Raw genomic sequence first — 22,027 nt, 5'->3', positions numbered from 1 at the left:
GTATTTCTTTGACCATGGACCTAAAATTCCTTTAGCAATGGAATACTTCATTTAAATCAAATCTCACACAGAACCCTAGACAGATAAAAGCAGAGTTGCTCTGAATAAAGAGAGAAAAGCTAAAGGCTCCCTTGTCCTTGTCCTTGACCTTCACCTCAAAAAATTTTAGCAGATCTCTGAGACCAGGAGGGCACAGCTCGACCACCAAGAGGAAACCTCTTAGGTCCCAATAGTATAATATTTTCCGCAATAATATTAACCGCAATAGTATAATATTTTCATATATTAACCAATTCTTTCCATCTCTGTACTCCCAGTTACCTTGAGAGTTAACCCCATTCATGCATCCCGACACTGAGGCATTCACTGCCTCAAGGAGGGTTCATCCCATGGACCTGTAGAACCAAAGGGTCAGAAGCTTAGCTTTTGTTTTCAAAGGGCAAGGTCCAGGTCTGCCTAATTAACATTAGGCTACCCTACGGCACAAATTGAGCCAGAAATGTCAGCGACTTGGCAAAAGAAAACGTCCTTGGCTTGGGCCTTCTTCATCCATCTTTTAGCTGTGTCCTCTAGAACACATGACCTTGAAGGTAAGTGTAGCAGAGGAAGAAAGAGAAAGGAGAGCTCACATTCAGTTTTAAATTCCTCAGCCTGTATATTATTCTGCTCAGGTTGCCAAAACAAAATACCACAGACTGGGTGGCTCAAACAACAGAAATGAACTGCTCGCAGTTTCTGGAGGCTAGGAGTCCAAAACCAAGGTGTCAGCAGGTTTGGTTTCTCCTGAGGCCTCTCTCTTAGGCTTGCCGATAGTCGCCTCCTATCCTCCTATGTCCTCACATGGCCTTTCCTCTGCATACACATCCCTGGTCTCTTCCTTCTCTCATAAGGACACATAATGGGTTAGGGCCCCACACTTTTGACCTAACCTTAATCACCTCTTTAAAGGCCCTCTCCTCAAATATAGTCACACTGGAGGCTGGGCTTCAACACATGAATTTGGGAAGACTGGAGGTGGGGAAGGGGACACAATCCACCTATAACGCCTGGAATCAAAAAATGCCACTTCCATTCACATTTTATTGACCAGAATAAGTCACATGGCCCATCTAATTACAAGAAAAACGAGAAAGTTTCATCTTCACATGTGCCCATGAAGAAAAGGAGAACCAGAGGTAGATGAGCACTAGCAATCTCTGCCTCACAAAGGCAACACAAAAAGATCTAGAAAAGTGTATGGTTGGGGCACAGTCTTCCCCACCCCTTGGGTGAGTGATGGCAAAGGAGGAGGAAAGGGTGATGAAAGAGACGTAATGGGGGATTCAACAAAGGGCCTCCCTTAGAGAGACCATGTGGACAGAAGCCCAGGGTGACCTCCACAGGTATGCCCCCGCTCCTGCTGTGGTCAAGCAACAGTCCCAGTACCTGGAAGACAAGTAGGAGCTGAGTTTGTGTTCACAGATGGCCCAGACTCCATTCCAAGTGAGTAAGCACTCTACACCCCGGAGCTGAGAAGCCATGCTAGTCATCATGCCCTCTGACATCTGGAGAGGGTCTTTTTGGCAACAGAAGCCAGCACATTGCCCAACAACCATCCAGAAAGACTGCTGCCCATGTGCCCCAGACTTAGCATCTGACTGCTCCATCACCTGACTGCTCCAGGGGACAACCCCCAACACACACACACACACACACACACACACACACGCAACTTGCAGTTCTCAAAGATTCGGACGCTGAGGGCAGAGATGGTAATGGGTTGGTGGCACATGGGAGAGAACCTTCATCCACCATTCTCCTCACCTATGGGAATAAATGAAACAGCTCAAGATATTCCCAAGGGCCAGGGCAAAAGTGAATGAACTTCATACAGTAAGCGGCATCCAACTAATGTGTGTCAGATGGAGGAAAGCCATAGAGCCACCTACTGGTCACAAGTGAAAAGGGAAGTCATCTGAAAACAATCAACAGGGAAAAATAAAAATAATCAAATCCTACTCTAATAACTTCATTATAGAAATGTGATAGGACGTGTCATCTCATTCCCTTCAACGCAGGAAACTATAAGAGACACGGAAGTAAGATATGCCTTGAGTAAATGTATTTAGGGAATTAGAATTATAATGTAGTAGCAGGTCATCCAGCGCACAGCTCTAAGGTGCTTTTCAATTCTCTCAATTCTACATGCTCAGATTTTGTAAAAATAAGACGGGTTCCTTCTATGAAACCTGAAACCCCCACATTTAATTAGGGAATTTGTGATCCTGCGGCTTGGCTGACAAATGATACACTCCGCACCCTGCTATTAGGTGCTGTGCAGTGCACGGTCACAGCCGCCATAACGCCGGGAGATTGGCTCTCCTGAAACATCAGGACGGTTTTTATCAAAAAAAGAGAGAGAGAGAGAGAGCTCCAAAGATTCGGATTAGGGTGGGGGCAACAAAGGCCTCGGTCAAGTCGGTCCCACTTTAAAAGGCAATATCGAATTTAGAAATTGAGCTTTGTCAGCTAAAACGCACCAAGCAAACTTGCTGCTTAAAAGCCGATGAGTTATGGTCAACCCAACTCCCCCACCCTCACAGGCTCAGGATGTGACTCTAATGCAGTGTCTGCTTCCAAGCACAAAACCCAGAAAAGACTGCCCAGGCAGAGGCTGGGAAGAAACACCTCAGGGTCATTTTCACAGCCTGTGGGCATGATTCCAAAGCTCAGCCCAGGATGTGATCCAGGATACGGTGAAAGCTACATTTGAGCACAAAACGGCTGACCTTCCGTTTAGGGTCAGAAATTGGCTAATCTGTTTCTCAGACCTGCTCCCCAGAAACCGAGCAGATAGATCAAGTTTAACTAAAAGGATGCCAGACGCCATGCCTCCTCCAAACGGAAATCTTGGAAAGACGCTGAGCACCATGCGCCGAGTACACAGCGCCACCTACAGCAAGACTGGTGCAACGCATCACAGCCCTCTCCACAGGTGGCCTCGAAATGCAGAGCAGAAACAGTCTGGGGAGACCTTCAGGAATCTGTACAGGGCAGAAAAAATCCAACCCAGACGTCAAACTGCGCAAATATGTTTATTCGGGGATGGGGAAAATAGACATGTTCTATAACAGGGAGGAGGTTGGGCTGACTGGTTATAGGCTTGTCCATTTTCTTTCTGGCTGGCTTCAGGCTAACAGCGTTGAATTCTGACATGATTTTTTTTTCTAATATCTGTTGCAAGAGTTCACCAAGGAGGAAAATCAATCAAAAATAACCGTCAAGAGCAGCTGACATTGAAATCTGGTGTGAAACAGTTCAGTCAATCATATCTGCCGTCTCTCAAATTTAGAAAATAAAACTCAACAGAAGTCCTCAAATTTATAGAAGCTGGACTTGGATGTGATCAGAGCTGAGAGTTCTAAAAACGGATTGCTACCATCACCTTCCCACTAATTCCTGAAACGATGAGGACAGAGTGTACAGTGTCTCGAATGACAGGTAATAAGCTTGGGTTTTTTCCTGCTTCTTCAAAGTTGCCAGCTTGATCAAAAGATATGACAGCAGCCAAGCTAAAATTTTAGATTAATCTGGTGAACGTATAGGATGAATTTGAGGGGAAAGAAATTGGAGATTAAAGGAACAGTTACTTTAAAATAAACAATGATAGTGATGGTTACAATCATTGAATAAAATGGGAATATATAAGGCCTTAAAGATATAAATAAGTGAGCACAAGTATAAGATGAGCCTGGAACATCTTGTATCAGAAAGTAAGGAATCAATGCAATCCCTATCAAGATTGCAATGGCATTTTTTTTATAAAAGTAGAAAAAAACACTCCTAAATTTATATTTTAAATTTATATATATTTATATTTTAAATATTCCTAAATTTATATTTATATAAAAATTTATACTTAAATGGCTATTTAAATAGCCAGAGAAATCCTAAGAATGAAGAATAAACCAGGAGGAATCATACTTTCTGATTTCAAGTTACAGTATAAAGCTATTGTCATTAAAATTGGCATAAAACAGTTTATGGGATGGGCATAAAAACAGACAAATAGACCAATAGAACAGAATCAAAAGCCCAGAAATAAGCCCAAGCCAAATAAACCCAATAACCCAATACGGTTATCTAATATTTGTCAAGGGAGCCAAGAAAACTCAATGGAAAAAAATAGTCTCTTCAATAAATGGTTAATAACTGGGATAATTAGATGCTCACATGTAAAAGAATAAAACTAGACTTGTATCTTACACAATTCAAACATTAAGTCAAGCATATTAAAGACTTAAATATAAGACCTGAAACCCTAAAACTCCTAGAGTAAAATGCAGAAATAAAGCTCCTTGATATGGGCCTTGACAATGATTTTTTTTGGACATGACACCCAAAGCACAAGCAAGAAAATTGAAAATAAAATGGGACTCCATCAAATTAAGGCTCTGTACAGCTTTTGAAAACCATAACAAAATGAAAAACAACCTAAGCAATGGAAAAAAAATTTTCAAACCATATATCTGATAAGAGATTCATATTCAAAATATATTAAAAACTCATATAACTCAACAGCATAAAAGAACAAACAGCCCAGTAAAAAAATGGGCAAAGGACCCAAATAGAAATTTATCCAAAGAAGATACACAAAGGGCCTAAAGAGATGCTTAACATCACTAGTCACTGTTGTTGTTGTTAAGTAGCTAACTTGTGTCTGATCACTAGTCATTAGGGAAATGAAAATTAAAACCACAATGAGATAACACTTCATGCCTGTTGGAATAACCATCATCAAAAAGGCAAGACAGGGACTTCCCTGGTGATCCAGTGGTTAGCTCCGTGCTTCCACTGCAGGGCATGAGGATTCAATCCATGACCAGGAAACTAAGATCCCACATGCCTAACTGCTCAGCCAAGAAAAGGGTGGTGGTGGGGAAAGATAAGATATAACAAATGCTGACCTGGATGTGAAGAAAAAGGAATCCTAGTACACTACTGGTAGGAATGTAAGCTAATGAAGCCACTATGGAAAACAGTATAGAGTTTCCTCAAAAAAGTAAAAACAACTACCATAAGACCCAGCAGTCCACTCATGGGGATATATCCAAAGAAAGTAGAACAGTTATTCAAAAAGATATCTGCACCCCCATGCTCGTGGCAGCATTATTTACGATTAGCCAAGACATGGACACTTATCCATCAATGCTTGTATATTTCAATTAAATATTATTCAGCCATTTAAAAAAAAAAAAAGGAAATTCTACCATTTGCAACAATATGCACAGACCTTGAAAGCACTATGCTAAGTTAGAGAGAGGAAGACAAATATTATATAATCTCACCTATATGCAGAATCTTTAAACACACACACACAGAAAGAGAGATCAGTCTTGTGGCTGTGAGAGGCAGAGGGTGAAGGGCAAGGGAACTGGAGGAAGATGGTCAAAAGGTGAAAACTACCAGATACAGGCATGCCTCGTTTTATTCCCCTTCACTTTACTGCACTTCACAGATACTATGTTTTTTATAAATTGAAGATTTGCGTCAACCCTGCAGCCAAACAAGTCTGTCATCATCATTTCTACAGCAGCATTTGCTCATGATATGTCTCAGTGTCACATTTTGATAATTCTCCAGGTATTTCAAACTTTTTCATTAGTATTTGTTACAGTGATCTGTGATGTGACTATCCTGTTTTCAGGCACCATGATTCTCCCCCACTTAAGATAACAAACTTAACTGATAAATGTGCATGCTGATTGTGGGTAAAATACTATCAAATATCATTGATATTGCATGCTAAAGAGAAATTGTTTCTGAAGGGAAGAGTCAATCAATGCAACAAACTTTATTATTGTCATATTTTAAGAAACTGCCACAGACAACCCAACCTCCAGCAACGACCACCCTGACCAGTCAGCAGCCATCAGCGTCCAGGCAGGACCTTCCACCAGCAAAAAAATGACAGTTCACTGAAGGCTCAAATGATGGTTAACGTTTTTCAGCAATGAAGTATTTTTTAACTAAGATATATACATTGTGCTTTTAGATGCAACACTATTGCACACTTAACTACAGTATAGTGTAAATAAAGCTTTTATATGAATAGGGAAACCAAAAACTTCCTCTGACTTGCTTTAGTTTATCATGGTGGTCTGGAACTCAATCTGCAATCTCTCTGAGGTTTGCCTGTATAAGATAAAGAGGTACTGGGGAAGTACAGCATTGATGTCTATAGCTAACATCGCAGGATGACACTGGGTTGGCCAAAAAGTTAGTTTGGATTTTCCTGTAACGTCTTATGGAAAAACTCAAATGAACTTTTTGGTCAATCCAGTATATAGGAAAGTTGTTAAGAATTCTCATCGCAAGGAGAAAAAAAAATTTTCCTTTTTCTTTTTTTTTCCTCTTTGTTACATCTATATGAGAAGATGGATGTTAGATGAAGCAGTTGTGGTGACTATTTCACAGTATAAAAATCACATCATCATGCTATATACCTTAAATGTATGCAGTGATGTATGTCAATTATTTCTCAATAAAACTGGGTGGGGGAAAGAAACAGATTTGACCTTTAAAAAGAGTAAGACAGTGCTCAAAATTTAATGAAGACATGTCAAAAGAACTCAGAAATCAGCTTGAAGGGAGTTCCACAACCCAAACTTGGAAAATGTGAACTTTAAAGTAATAATGGGGTTTACAGTCCACTGAATAAAATGAAAATCCATGAAACCTCAAAGAGGAAAGAAGAAAGAGAGAGAAAGAACAATGGAAACTCCCCCTTACAGTACATTGTCAATTAGTAAATGCAGCTGGCATGATGGAAATAGGAAATCACCATTTGGCAACCATCATGGAGGGTACAGGCTTCCCAGGTGGTGCAGTGGTAAAGAAACCAACTGCCAACGCAGGAGACGCAGGTTCAGCCCCAGGGCTGGGAAGACCCCCTGGAGGACGGCATGGCAACCCACTCCACTGTTCTTGCCTGCAGAATCCCATGGACAGAGGAGCCTGGTGGGTTACAGGCCATGGGGTCACAAAGAGACAGACACAATTAAGGCGACTTAGCACATACACACGCATGGTGGTTATCTAGGAAAGTGCTGTTTGGGGGAGAAAGATCCACTGTGCTATTTAGAGGCATCATATTCACTGCTTACTCTTAAGTAGTTCAGAAAAAAGAAGAAAAATCATGACTCTATACAAGGTTTTGTTTTCAGTTGCAATGAGATATGTGTAAAGCACCTGGTACATGGGAGATCCTTACTTCAAGTTAGTCGTCTCGCCTCAAGAAATTAGGAGGAAATACTAAGGCTGTTCTACACACTGTCTGAAATAAAAGACTGATATCACATAAACTCTCTTTAACATACAAGAGAAAGGCCCCCAGGAAGATGGCAGTGATAATAACTGGTATTTAGCAACATGCAGCATAATGATAGCTCTTCTTGGATTACAAAGCACTTTTGAGTTCATTATCTTATTTTATCCTCAGAGTACCCTGGAGAGATGGGCAATTATCCTTATTGTTGCTATTTTTTAGATTATTATTACAGTTTTTAGTATGAAGAAATGGCAGTTCAGAGGCCTCAGATTGGGGCTAAATAAATAATATTTTCAATGATGGCTTCCCTTCTCAAGGAGAGAAGCCAGATTGTACTCATAACTTGTACACACACATACATAGCCACAAGCCTAATATTCCCTAGACTCTGCACCTCTCAGGACCCAAAAGAAAAGGTTATAATTGTGCACTCAGTAGGGAGCTGGCCCAACCCGACCTTATGTTCCTGAGAATGGGGTCAGTGACCCTCCATACCCAGCTGCATGTCTCTCTGGTTTCCCCCATGCCCTCCCTACACGGGCACCCTTCTCCAACACAGCACACTTGCTTTAGTTCTGGAGCTGAGGTTGGAAGAATGCATCAACAGAGACTAGAAGGGACACAGACAGAGGAATCAAGAAAACTAAGTCACAGACTATATAATATCACTTATACGTGGAACTCATAGAAACAGAGAATAGAATGGTGGTTAACAGGCACTGGTGGGTGGAGAAAAGACGGCATTGTCAAAGGGTAAAAACTTCCAATTAGAAGATGAGTAAGTTCTGGAGATCTAATGTATGACATAATGACTATAGTCAATAACACACTATTACATAATTGAAAGTTGCTGACAGCGTAGATCTTAAATGTTCTCACCACAAAAAAAAAAAAGTGGTAATTATGTGATGCAATAGGTTAGCTAACGCTCTGATGGTGATCATTTTGCAATGTATGAGTGTGTTAAATCAACACTTTGTACCACATTATATGTCAATGATATCTCAATAAAGCAGGAAATAGATGTCAATGTTACAAAAGACCAAAAAAGGCAATGGAAATGTTCCAGACTAATGAAAGCTAAAGAGACATGACAACTAAATGTATACCTCACACTAGGCTAGATTCTATATCAGAAGGTAGGAAGTGCTAGAAAAGATAGCTGGTAAAATTGGAATATGGACATGGATTAGATAAAATACTATATCACTATAAATTTGTAAGGCTAATTGTATTGTGGTTACATAAGAGACTATTCCTATTGTAGTACACCCAAGTATTATATAGTTCAGTATTTAGTACACTGTGTTAATAGTATTTAGGGTAAAAAGCCATGATGCATGTAATTTACCTTTAAATTACTCAGGAAGAATATATACAATGAATATATACTATGTATACACATATATAAATTTGTATATAAATATGTATGTACAAAGATTCCATATATTTAGAGAGCAAAAAGAAAGATAATGACGGCGAATGATACAGTAAACAGGAGTAAAATGTTCCAACAGGTGAATCGGAGTAAAGGGTATATAGGTTCTATTTGCATTATTTTATGTTTGCAACCTTTTGTAAGTTTGAAATTATTTTCCAAAAAAATTGAAGGAAAGAAAAGGAGAGATATGGTAGTCCTGGTCCTCAGGGCAGGGTTTAAGAAGGTCTAATGATCAAGATATTTCCCAGGTGGTGCAGTGGTAAAGAATCCACCAGCCAATGCAGGAGACATGGGTTCAACCCCAGGGTCAGAAAGATCCCCTGGAGGAGGGCATGGCAATCCATTCCAGTATTCTTGCCTGGAAAATTCTATGGGCAGAGGAGACTGACAGGCTACAGTCCATGGGGTCACAAAGAGTCCAGAACCACTGAGAGACTGAGCTCACATCACACACACAAACAAGCAAGAATTCAGGTCTATCTTTGGCCCTCATCAGATCCTTTACCCTAAACTTTTAACCTAAAGCCCCTTAGGCCAGTCCAACCTTTTATTTCACTCCCAGATGATGGGCATATGGTAGGCCCAGAGGATTCTGTGCTGATAGGCCAATTATCATACTCCCTTAATGGTAAAATGAGCTGTTTAGCTGAAACAGCTGAATGAGCTGAAAAGTTGTTTTGTAGGACCCCTTGTCAGTAAACAGGCACTCTTTAAACCCTCGGATGATACTATCAGAAGTACAGGAAAGGCCAATGAATATCTGGTAGGGTCAATTCCGAAAAAGATAAATCACTGTTCCGTACAGGGTGATAAAGGCCTGGGGGCATCAACTTGGCAACTAATGTCTGGCTGGACTTCTTAGAAGTGGTACCATATCAAGGGCTCATCTTTTGTCTCTGCCATTAACATATCGGGCATTCAGAAGTGACAAGAACTGGACCAGTTCTGGTAGGAGGGATCCCATGCAGAGCCTCCATCTCTGCTCCTCCATCCATCTGAGCACCGGGGCGACTGGAGCAGAGGCTGACAGACATCTACCAGACAAGTCCACCAGGAGTATCCTCTGCTGAGTGCTAATGGTCAACACAAAGATGTGCCCACTCCCGTAATTCAGTCACAGGCTTCTTCCCCAGACTCCTGCTCCACACACCTAACCAGATCATTCACCATTGCCCAAAAGTCCGTGGAAACAACCTCGGGCCACCTCTCCTTACAAGCAAAACAGACAAACAAGGGTACCACTGGCAGCTCTGCCCATTGGAAGTGTCCGCCTCACCACAGCCCTAAGGCAACGCTTGAATGGGGCAGCAGTGTGACAGCAGCCCATTTGAATCCCTGCTGGTAGACCCAAGCTCTTCTTCCAGTGCCGTAGGGAACCCCCACCCCAGACCATGAAGCCATGATGAGAGATGGGGGAGACAGAGGTGCAGCAGAGGAGATGACATGGGGATGGGCACCACCCATTCATGTAACACAGATTTCCAGGCTTCAGCCCAAAGTGATCTAGACAGAATCCCCAGGCAAAGTCTTTAAAAAAAAAGAAGAAAGAAAAAAAAGCCACACACAGCTGATTGCAATGTACCACCAGGTTTGGGAACCACAGATACACAGTCACCTAACATCAAGACTCAACACAGTACACAGTAAGGCTTCATCGCATAAAGTAGATAGGTCTTTGCCCTCCAGAAGCCTAAAGTCTGGTTGGAGAAATCAGTGGATATAAACTTCCTTAATGAAGGGCTACAAATGATCACTTTATTTTTTTTTTTTACATTTAATTTATTTTATTAAAATAACATAATTGAATAACTGTGTTTTGTCAGGCACATAAAAACAAAATTAAACCCAAATTATCAAGAAAACCTGTGTTCCTGGCTTCCTTGCACACGATGTGATGCAGAGACAAGGCTGGCCAGGCCCCGCCCCACAGGGGCCGCTCCTGGAAGACAACTCGGCAGGCTGAGGACTGCTCCCCGGGGCGGGGAGGCCCAGCGCCTCCGGTCACCAAGCCCAGCGCTGGAGCCCGTCAGGAAAAGGACATGTCCCCGAGTCAAGTCCCTAGTACCAAAGCGGGCTCGTCCAGGCCGCCGCGGTCCCAACAGCCCTGGGCCGTTCGGTGCATTATGTGCAAAACTACCTGTTTGCCGCCACACCAGGTATCTGCAGAGAAGTCCTTCTGTGATAGCGTCCCTCCTAGAAGCTGACTTAGAGAATCCACACGTCCCACGTCACGGCTGGTTTGCCTGCCACCTTCATTTCCCCTCTGAGCACGTTTGTTGCCCCAAAGACACTCCTGCAGCTGACAGCTGGGCCCAGTGTGTGACCATCAGCAGCCACGGGTGCGTCTGGAGGAGGTTGGCTCATGAGCTCGGGGGCCGCTGGGGGAGCAGGGCAAACCAGCTGGCGAATGGCTTCCTCCTCCCTGGACAGAAAGGGCAGAAAAGGCAACGTGAAGTTAAGGCCCTGTTGAGTGGTGTAGAAGGTCCTTAGCAGCAGCTTCTCGGAAGACCAGCTCCGTCCCCACAGAAAGGGAACAGATGGTGGTGCCTGCTGACCACTCTTCCCGCCAGCAGCCCAGGCGCGGGGCCACTAGAAGACGGGCAGCCGAGGGGACGTGGTCAGCGTGCAGGCGTTGATGTCCTCGGTGTGGGCTGCCCGGTGCAAGGAGGGCTCCGAGGCACTCCGGTTGATCTTGGGCAGAGAGTGCTGGAGCAGCTCGATGGAAGACAGGATCTGGGGAAAGAGAGGCCTCTCTTCCTTCACTTTCTTCACACAGTCGGCTACCAGCCTCTTCATGGCTTTGGGGCAGTTCTTGTAGAGCTTGCTGAGGTCTGGGGAGGCGTAGCCGCGGCCCACCGTGAAGATGATCTGGTCACGGTTGTTGATGTGGGAGTAGGGGAGCTCCCCCGTCATGAGCTCATACAGGACGATGCCGTAGGAGTAGACGTCGGACTGGAAGCTGAACGGGTTGTTGTCCTGCATCCGGATCACCTCTGGGGCCATCCACAGGATGGAGCCGGTGGGCTGCTCGACCTGCTGAGAACCACTCCAGCGCGACTTCACCGTGGCCAATCCAAAATCGCCGATTTTCACCGTCAGGCCTTCGTGGAGAAATATATTGTTGGATTTCATGTCTCTGTGGATGATGTTCTTTGCATGCAAATAGTCCATTCCCTGAGCCGTCTGCCGGGCGATGTCGATCAGCTGGAACATCTGGAACTTGGTCTCCTGGACGTGCAGGTGCTTGTAGAGGCTGCTGCCCTCACACCACTGCGTCACGATGGCCAGGTTCTCCTTCGTCATGTAGCCCATAAAGAGCAGGATGTTCACGTGCCGGGTTTTGCGGAGGACAGCCACCTCGTTCCTGAAGGCCTGGAACTGCTCTGGGGTGGGGTCCACGACCTTCAGAATCTTTACTGCAACGTCTCCATGCCACTTGCCCTTATAAACAGTCCCAAAGGAGCCTGACCCAATCCGAGTGGACAGCATCACTTCACTGGCTTCTATCTCCCAGTAATAACTCGAATCTCTCTGTCCACGAGGCCTAATTTTGTTCTTCTCCTGGGTGCTGGAGCTCGGCGCCCGCTCTCTCTGTGCCGGCGCAGGGGTTTTGGGCTGTGACCAGCCTGTCGGGCTCAGATTGTTGGGGCTGCTGGACAAGGCTGAAGGGGAGCCTGATTCACTGTGACTTCGAATTGCATCCTCAATCATCCTGTTGTCCACAGGCAGAGTGGTGCTGACCATGTGGACGTTAGGTGTGGACGTCGACCTCTGCCTCTGGGAGAGCGAACCTTCAGAGGAGGGGCTGGAGGTGTTGAATGTGAAAGCGTGGGGTGTGGAGCATCTGTGCTGGGAAAAGAGCTGTCTGATATTACTCCAGTCCACACACATAGTGGGTACTTTGGTGCTACAATGCTCGTGAAACTTGTAGCCACAAGTCTGACATCTAAATCCATTTAGCAAGAACTTCTGACAGATGTCACAGAAGGCAAGCTTCAGGAAGGTTTTCCAAGCAAAGTTGTGTGTTGTGAGGGGAACATGATCCAGGAAATCCACTTGAAGTTCCTCTCCGATCAATGAGGCAGCATCAGTATTCCAATCTAACCGTGCTTTTTTACCCTTGTGTTCGTGGAGAAGTCTGAACACTGCACAGCACTCTGGTTGCAGACCCCTCACCTTGAGAGCTTTCATAAGGCAGTCATGCAAGCTCATTCCATTCCGCACATTGACCACTGTTCTTTGTTTGTTTGGCAAAAACACACGGATAGTGTTGCTTGTCTTAGAAGGGTCCGTAAGTTTGCCATCATCTGATGCCCGACGCTGATAGCCAAATTGCTGAACTATTGTAGGGGAGATGCAGCTGGTGCCATCAAACACCGTGTCTTTGAATCCAAAACCATTGCTGATCGTCTTCCAGGCCCCCTGTATGTGCTCCATTGATGCAGCTTACACAACACTTCAACCTGAGGGAGCCCGGCCGCCTCCGCGTCCAGTCGTCCGGCGGCGGCGTCTGGTCCGCTCCTCCTCCCCGCGGCGGGTGAGGGAGCGGGAGGCGATCACATTCGGCGCGTCCCCAGCCCAGGGGACGGGGCCCCGGGCAGCTCTCGCATTGTCCCACTCGCGCTCCGCGGCCTCAGGGCACACACCCCAAAGCCCGGCCACCTAGCCCTCTCCGGGGCTCAAGAGCGGCAGGAAAGCCTTCCCGTCTCACTCTCATTCCCGTCTTAATCCCGCCATCTAAGATCCAAATGATCACTTTAAATCGATTGACAATTAGACTAGAGTGGTTACTTGCAATCAGAAATGGCCTGGTGAAATGAGGCAATCAGAAATGGCCAGTACCAATATTCTCCCCTGTAAAGAATGAGTAATTTAGACATGTAGACCTCTCAATCAGACCGACAGTTAGGAGCAAGGAGAAACTGGGAGAGGGAAATAGAAAAAGAGGAAGACTGGTGCCTTTAGGTTATCTTACACAGAGAAGAACAGCTGCTCCAGCCTTTAATCCCGTGTGTCATCAATTATAACACTTGATGTATTATTGGTGTATGTCTTAGAGAATCCAGGACACGCCTGAGAGGGAGGTCCAGGTAAGTGTGTAGCTGGCACGCGTGGGCATGTGGTGTGGACTGCCAGCCGTAACTCACCAAGGCCTCTCGTGGCTTTACAGTTTCACCCCATATGTTATTGATAACATCCCAGACTGTACAAGACTCCTAAATTCAAAAATTCTGCCTCCTGTCACACCAGATGTAGCCTAATTCCCAATTTCAGAAATGTGTTCATCCTACCTACAGCCCCATATTCCCAGTGCTGTTCATTTCCTCAAATAAACACATACATACATGTATACATACGCACATATATGTGGTGTTTATGTGGGTTTTACATTTGTCAAAATACATGGGGTTTTTTTTTGGGGGGGTGGCCATTTCTTGTTTTTTTTTTAATTGGAGGATAATTGCTTTACAGGGTTGTGTTGGTTTCCGCCCTGTGTGCATGTATGCTTACTGTGTCCAGTTCTTCCAACCCATGAACTGCAGCCCACCATGGACAGAGATTAGTCTGGCAAGAATACTGGAGTGGGTTACCATTTCCTTCTCCAGGGAATCTTGCCAGACCAGGGATCGAAACCCCAGCTCCTGCGACTCTGGCATTAGCAGGAATCTTTACCGCTGAGCCACCTGGGAAGACCCTGGTTTCTACCTTACAATAATGCAAATATACATATACACACATACATGCATACGTATATACGTATATAACCCCTTCCTCTCGCGCCGCTCCCCACCCCCTCCTTCCCACCCCTCTAAGTCGTCACAGAGCACCAGGCTGAGCTCCCTGTATTATACAGCCGCTTCCCTCTAGCTATCTATTTCACACTTGGGAGTGTATATATGTCAGTCCTACTTTCTCAGATCCATGGGTTTTCCCCAAGGAAAAGGAAGACTCGTAGGACAATAAAGAAAAAGGAGGCGCGTCCTCTTGTGGCTCTGCCCTGACCTTGTTGCTTCCTAGTCACGGGCGCCGGGCAAGTTAGCGTCTCTAATTTAAGCCTCGGTCCTTCCTAAAACACAAGCAAAATGCCCTCCCTTATGGTAATCACGAAGATTAAGAAATTGGACGCAAAGCCCCTAGCCAGGTGTCTGCCTCAACATACTCAAATTACACCAATGAATAGTATTTTGGTTGTGACTGTAGTTACAATTGTGGCTGGGCCGACTCACCTCGCAGGAACGGCTAAGGAAAGGGAGCGCGGCGCCGTCGCCGCCGTCCCCGCGGTCTCTGTGCAGTGCGGGCCGCTGGGGAAAGTGGTTGGACAGGCGAGCAGACACTCCCAGCGACGCGGAGTTTTGGCTCCTCGACCCAGCGCTCACCGGGCCGCCAGCTAATCAGGTGCAGGTGGTAAGCGCACGCTGCTCGCCGTTACTTCAAACCTCGCGTTTCTAGGCCGCGTGCAGGTGCTGCAGGCGCTCCAGGTGCTCGGGGTCTCCGGGCGGGCGGCGCCCACAGCCGGGCTCTAGGACCTACCCAGGTGCGCGCTCCTCCTCCCCGCTCCCTCTCCAGGGGCCAGTGCTTCACTGGCTTCGTCTGTGCGCCCACTGCGAGATCCTGGGAAGCTTAAAGGACTCTAGTTGGCAGGTCTTGGCAGGAATCCCTCGTGTCAAAGGGCATCCTGGAGGAGATGCATTTCCCCTCTCTAGTTCGGAGGATGCTTCGCGAGTGCACAGAAGCACCTTCCTGAGAGCGCAGGCTCGGTTAGGGTCTAGGCTCCCCCGGGGGGCAAATGCATCTTACTCACCTGAAGACCCAGCAGTCGGCCAGAAAATGGGTGAACAAGTAGATTAATGTTGACAATGGAGAAGATAGGATGTGTCCACCTTCTTTTTCTTGTAGTAAAAAGAGGTTTTTAACCCCAGAATCTGTCTCATTGGAGAATCAACACTTCCACCCCCATTCTCAGCCCAAGTGGGTTCCTACAGGGCTGACCCAATCCTCTCCCCCCAAGAGTGGGCATGGTGATTGGTTCAATAAAAGTCACAAACTCAGCCTGGATCCTCAAATCCAAGATTTTTGCCATTTTAACAGTTAGAGGGTGTGTGGGCTCTACAGACCACATAAGCCTGCCCCTGCCCCACTTCGTCAGCCTATGAGGTGCTGTCCCTGAGGAAGAAACCAACACAAAGAAACGCGGAGCCGGAACAAAACAAGAGAGGAAGAAATTGAGCCTCTGGATCCAGCCATGCCTGATCTCCTTCCCAGACTTCTAAGTACATAAGCCAATAAATTGCTGTTTTGCTACTTGGAAAATAAGAGAACTTGGACTAATACATTGCTCTTTTTTCTTTTACTCCTGAAAAGAAATACGACAGCACTGAACTAAGAGCAGCTTTTCAGAGTGACCCTAAGACACTGTGAGAACAGACCGAGATTCAAATTCCAGTTCTCTCTCGCATTTGCTATGTGGTCTTGAAAATCTTTCTGTGTTTTCTATAAACTATGAACACAGAGTTCCTAGTCACAAATAACAGCCCTTTCCTAGATTTCTAAATTGGATTCTAGGAGAGTTTCATTTTAACCACAACCATTCCAATTACTATGCTGTTTGTACAGTTATTGATGTTTAGGTACCTGCAGTATTGTATTTGCACATAAACCATAAGAAGGCATTCCTCATTTAGAAGACAACCAATCAGTAGTCAGATATGTGGTGGCTGAGATAAGGAAGAAATTTGCTGCGATAAGGAAGAAATAGGGTGGAAAGAGTTTCTTGCCACAGGCTTGTTAACTTTCAGGGGATGGTCCCCAGTCAACAATAGGGCATCTATTCTGTGAGGAGGAGCCCTGACTGACCACTGAGACAGTAAACATGTGGGGGCAGAGGTCAGCACTGTCCCCTTCTCCACATCCTCCCATTCCCCCTGTACAGCAATTAAGTGAGCTCTGCCCTTTTAATGGTGGTGCTAGTAGTAAAGAACCCACTTGCCAATGCAGGAGTTCAATCCCTGGGTCAGGAAGATTCCCTGGAGGAGGGCAACCCATTCCAGTATTCTCGCCTGGAGAATCCCATAGACAGAGGAGCCTGGCAGGCTACAGTCCATAGGGTCACAGAGACATGACTGAAGTGACTTAGCATGCATGAATCAATATAGTTGGGAGATGGAAGAGAAGCTTAACCCTTTGGCAATGGCGGGCTTCTCGGTCTGTAGACACGAGACTTGCACAGGCTTGCAGGCACTCACCTGCATTGGTGGGACAAATGCTGAGATCAGCGGGGCCAATATTCCTGCAATTTCTGCAGTCCCTTGAAAACCAGAGTTCTTGTCCTTTATGCTTGTTTCCTCAGCTGCCCCTGGAGTTCTGCATGTACCAACTTCCCAATTTTCCAGGAGCTGGTAAACCTTTTCAGTAAAGAGCCAGCTAGTAAATATTTCAGACTTTGAGGCCCACATGCAGTCCCTGCCACAACTGCTCCCCTCTGCCACCATAGTGCAAAAGTAGCCCAAGACAATAGGGACGTGGAGGAGGATGGTTGTGTTCTAATAAAACTTTACTTATAAACATGGGCAGTGGGCTGAGTCTGGCTCACAGGTCATAGTTTGCAAATGTCTGCAATTTTTAATTCCTTTCTGCCTGCAGTATTTATATAGTGGTTTCTGTTCACCTGACTGATACAGTCTCCCTAAATATTCATGAATTTTTCCCCTCCTGTCCTCCCTTGGTGCCTTAATTCAAGCCCTCACCATCCCTTGCTGAAGCTAGCTGGTCCTGGCCTTGGTCAGTCTGTCTGGAGTCTTCTCCTCAATCCATAGCTCACCCACGCTGCTACAGTCCCCTGTCATTCACATGTAAACTCCCTCAATAGCTCTGCATTCTTTTAGCTGATGTTGTGTCAGCTGTCTGAACAGGAAGCAGATGACAGGGCAAGTCAGGATAATTCACAATGAGCTTATGTACAAAGGTGAGCCAAGCCAGAGGAACTGCAGGCACAGTGCAGTCCCTCGGGATTCATAGCCAGGCAGCTGTTTCCACCCTTGTGCCTGCTGGGATGGGTACAGAGAGGGGGCATCAAACCCAAAAGGAAAGCGGGGCTTCTCCAGTCATCTGCTGAAACCAGATATGTGGGCTATGTTTTCATTTTGTTTGATTTTTTTAAAATCTAATTCTTCTCAGGCTAGTTCTTCTGTAAAATACAATAAAAGATTATTAGAAAAAAATAAAATTTGAAAACACATAAAATACAAGCCCCAATTTTTTATTATTAGATTCAACAGGTAACAGATATAAAATATCTCTGTCAAATTGCTATAAAAGTTTATAAACTCTCTCAATTTCTGTTCCTATCATAGGGCCGACACAGGCCCGCCAGGAGAGAGTCAGAGGAGTTAGTGCCCCGACCTCACTCCTTCTTCATCTCTCACTCCCACCACCTACCAACCCCCAATGGCCAAACTCAACCAGAAACCAGACAGCAGGGAAGCTCATTCACACTGCCTGCACTGGGCAGCCTCCCAGGGCAGAGAGCAGGATGCAGAATGCAAATGGTGGGCTGGAGGAACAAAAAGCAACATCAGAGATCCCAACCCAAGGTACCCCAGAATCCCATTTTCCACCCTGTCTTCTTCCTGCCGTCCAATATTCTTCCTGCCCAAACCAAATTACCCATATTCCCACAGCCCCCCACCCACATCCCTGTACTGTTCCCCATGCCTGGAAGTTTCTACTCCTCTGCTCCTGGCCACATCTTCCTCATGCCTCAGGACCTTAGAGGTGATCATGGACTACGGTACTCAGAACATTTGTCCGTCAGGCTCCTTCTTTAAGTAGCAAACCCCACTTCCCTACATATGAAGTAGGCACATGGCCAAAATTTAGTTGGTTCGTTCAGTTAACAAATACTTACTGAGAACTTAGTATGTGCTGTCCTGGGTCATAGTGTTCTAGGTACTGATAATACAGCACTGAACAAAAGAGCCCTCGTTCAGATAGGGAAACACTTGTTTACTGACTGATGATCATAATTATGGGCTTCCCCAATGGCTCAGCGGGTAAAGAATCTGCCTGCAATGCAGGAGCCACAGGATCAATCCCTAAGTGAGGAAGATCCCCTGGAGGGGGACATGGCAACCCACCCCAGTATTCTTGCCTGAAAAATCCCATGGACAGAGGAGCCTGGTGGGCTACAGTCCAAAGGATTGCAAAGAGTAGGACATGACTGAGCGACTAAGCACATAATCACAATCTGCCCCCAGAACTGGGCTATTGACATTTGCAAAGCCCTGTTCTTTGTTCCACTAGGGAGGCCAAGCCAGGAGGACATGCATGTCGCCCTCCTCCCTGGCCACAGTGAGAAAGCATATCGGTCACAGAGAGTGACTTGGAGGGGAAGAGAATTGAGATGAAAAGAGAGCACCTTGATTACCTTATGATGCCTAGATCTAGTCAAGCCTGAAGTCTACACCTGAGTTTCCCAGTTACATGAGCCAGTAAGTCCCCCTTTTTCTTTTAGGCCTATTTGACTTCGATTTGTGTCACTTGGAGCCGAATGAGACCTAGTTAATACAGGGACTCAACTCAAACTTTACCTTCTTCTCGGTACTTTTCCTGAATGCCTGGTGTAAGATGGCACAGTTTGAATGCTATGACCATATACAGATGGGACCTCTAGCTTGACGCTTCATGGAAAGAATCAAACAGAGCTCACACAGGATAAGGGCTTGGATTTCTGAATCCCCAGGGGCCTTGAGTGTATTAGATGTCCCCCAAATACTTGTGGAAGTAGCTGATAATAAATTCTTGCAGTCAGTGAAACCCTATAACAAATAGCATATATCTACCATATGTATTTATATACCTGGAGAGAGGAATTGACTGAGATTGAGATTGAAAACAGGGCGTTCTGTGATCCGAACTAACCAGGGGCTAAGAGCGTCTCTGTGACTTTCCCTGGGTCACACAGCCAATGGGAGGCAGATCAGGGATTCAAACCCAGATAGTCTTGGACCCAAAACACGTATTCTTACCCACTACCCCGCATGGGCTAGTCGATAATGCTGACAATTTCCCAACTCTGAAAGTCTGTCAAAACGAGGCACAGAGCTGTGGTGGTAACAAGTGACAGAATCCATCTTTCTTGCTAGAATAAGGATGTTGGAGAGTCCTGTCATGACCCCATTTCTCCGAGACAGGCAGGAATTTCTAGTCTAAGAGGAGGCTGTGTTTCTGAGCACTTCATTCAACTACTAGAGCCAATGACAACAATCATAGCTACAGTCTACGTGCCAAAAGCTATACCTCAACTCATTTAAAGCTTGCATTAGCTCTGTGAAGTAGGGATCACTAACCCAGTCTACAGGTGACAAAGTGGTGAGTAAAACATGCGAGAGGGATGCTATCAGCAGTCAGTGGGAAAGCCAAGACCCAAATCCCAGTCTGTGGCTCCAAATCCTATGTTCCGTCCAGCTGTGCCTCAAGAGATCTGAACCCAGTTTGTGCCAGAACAGCACCAGAGTTCCTGCCTGTCTGCACTTCTGGGGGCCTGGGTGTGGCCCCAAATGGTACCTGAGGGATGTAATTACAGGAGTTTTACTGCATGCAAACATGGAAAGTTTTAACTTCATTTAGGGTTGTTCACAGCATTCACTCCTCCAGGGAAGTCATTTTTCAAAAATCAATATTGGGGGAGAAAACTGTTCCATATGTCACCATCCATCTTTCTCAGCTGTGTCTTGCGACCTTTCTACCTGCTTCTTGCAAAGTATTGACCTTGACTTTCTCCAGCATAAAGACAAGCAATCTCCTTAACTACTTAGCAGTGAACCTACCCAGAGAGATCTGGTTTTCACTCATCTTTTCAGAAAGGCTTATCTCATCCAAACCATTGCTCTTGATCCTTCCCTCCCTGAAATGATCACAATGAGCTTATCTGAAATGAAAGCTTCATCTGTGGTCTTAGGACATAAAGGGGGACTTTTGCTTTAAAATCAGACTGGAGTTATCCTGTGCATGCAAACAATCAGAGGACCCACTCTTAAATGTTATAGTACAAAGCCACCCTCCTCAAAAGAACAATATTCCATGTCTTTGATAATTCTACCTTCAGGATTGTTGGAGAATTATACATTTACATATATTTGTTACATTAATTAATTCTGTTTTCTCAGCCAGGATAAATGATCTGTGCACCTTGAGTAACTTACTCACCAATCTCCTCCTCCCTACAACCAACCACTGGGTCTTTAACACATATTAAGTGTAAAACACAGGTCACAAAACAGTACTTACAGTATGATCCTACTTGTTTTCAGGAACTTTATAAGTAACAGCAATTATTAGGACACTAGAGAAAAAGACACCAAGATGCTATTAGTTGTTACAACTGGGTCATGGATTTGAAGTGATTTCTATTCCTTTTATTGATCTCCATTCTCTGAATTCGTCTACAAAATTTAGAAATAAGAGGAAAAAACACTAAAAGTGTCTTTCAAACCAAAAAAAAGAATCTACCAAATCTGAAACCCTGTGTTCCCCCTGCTGACTTCAGTCTCACTTCCCTCCCTGGAGCTCAGAAGTCCCTAAGCTGCCATCCAGCTCTGTCTTCACTGTACCCTCAGCTCACCCAGGGGCTGACACCAGGGCAAAAATCGAAAGGGAAGAAGATCTGGGGCAAAGGGTGGCGGCAAGGGTGAGGGGCAACCCAAGAAGGGATTTCCCAGCCCTGTGTCACTTCTGGACTCTGGAGGCATCAGCAGGATGGGACCTGCAACCTCACCCACCCCAAGCACCACCTTTGGAGAAACCGCCAGCTACCCTGGTCTTACCCCTCCCCATTTACTGCTGCTGACTAGGAAAACTGAAGGCAGTCCCAGAGCAGGGCCTCTCCCTTGAGCAAGCACACATTTGTGGTTAAGAAGATATGGTTTCAGAAGTCAAACTTTTCTGGAATTCACCACATTTCTGATCTTTCCCAAATCAGAGGAATGAAAGCTAGAGACCAATGTACTGGTCAGTAGTGGTTACTGCACTCCCCCGGCCTTGGCAGTCAATTCTGCCTAGCATAATGTGAACTGAAGCAACTTCCTGATGTTTGGAGGTTTATTCAGAATACACAATCATAAACAGACACAGGAGACTCCAGCTCACCCTGTGAGGGATTTCAAAGTGACTCACCCTGAAGCCTCAGCCATTCCCAGAAACACAGTTTCACTCTTTGAAAATGCATTTGTGTCCACATTTAGGGACGTTACTCCCAGGACTGTGTGGACCTTTCAGAGAAA

General features: G+C 45.4%; 1 protein-coding gene across 2 annotated transcripts; it reads right to left on the bottom strand.

Annotated features, from left to right (window-relative positions):
* Nucleotides 1-10,508: 10,508 nt before the first annotated feature.
* Nucleotides 10,509-13,488, bottom strand: LOC122705335 (RAF proto-oncogene serine/threonine-protein kinase-like). 2 transcript variants are annotated; one of them, XM_043920630.1, is made up of 2 exons: nt 12,982-13,057; nt 10,509-12,868 (listed from the first exon to the last, which is right to left on the bottom strand). In XM_043920630.1, exons 1-2 carry the CDS (start codon nt 13,055-13,057, stop codon nt 11,340-11,342), a joined length of 1,605 nt encoding a protein of 534 aa, XP_043776565.1. In that variant the 3' UTR covers nt 10,509-11,339. The 2 variants fall into 2 exon arrangements, with proteins under 2 accessions (XP_043776565.1, XP_043776564.1); XM_043920629.1 differs by having other exon boundaries at nt 10,509-13,488.
* Nucleotides 13,489-22,027: the final 8,539 nt, after the last annotated feature.

The sequence above is a fragment of the Cervus elaphus genome, chromosome 12, assembly GCF_910594005.1.
Source record: "Cervus elaphus chromosome 12, mCerEla1.1, whole genome shotgun sequence".
In the NCBI taxonomy this organism is placed as follows: domain Eukaryota; kingdom Metazoa; phylum Chordata; class Mammalia; order Artiodactyla; family Cervidae; genus Cervus; species Cervus elaphus.
The sequence above is the reverse complement of the archived record's forward strand: the minus strand, read 5'-3'. Positions and strand labels throughout refer to the sequence as shown.

Excerpts from the sequence above, each read along its gene's own strand:
- LOC122705335 (XM_043920629.1), bottom strand. The coding sequence starts at position 13,187 with ATGGAGCACATACAGGGGGCCTGGAAGACGATCAGCAATGGTTTTGGA.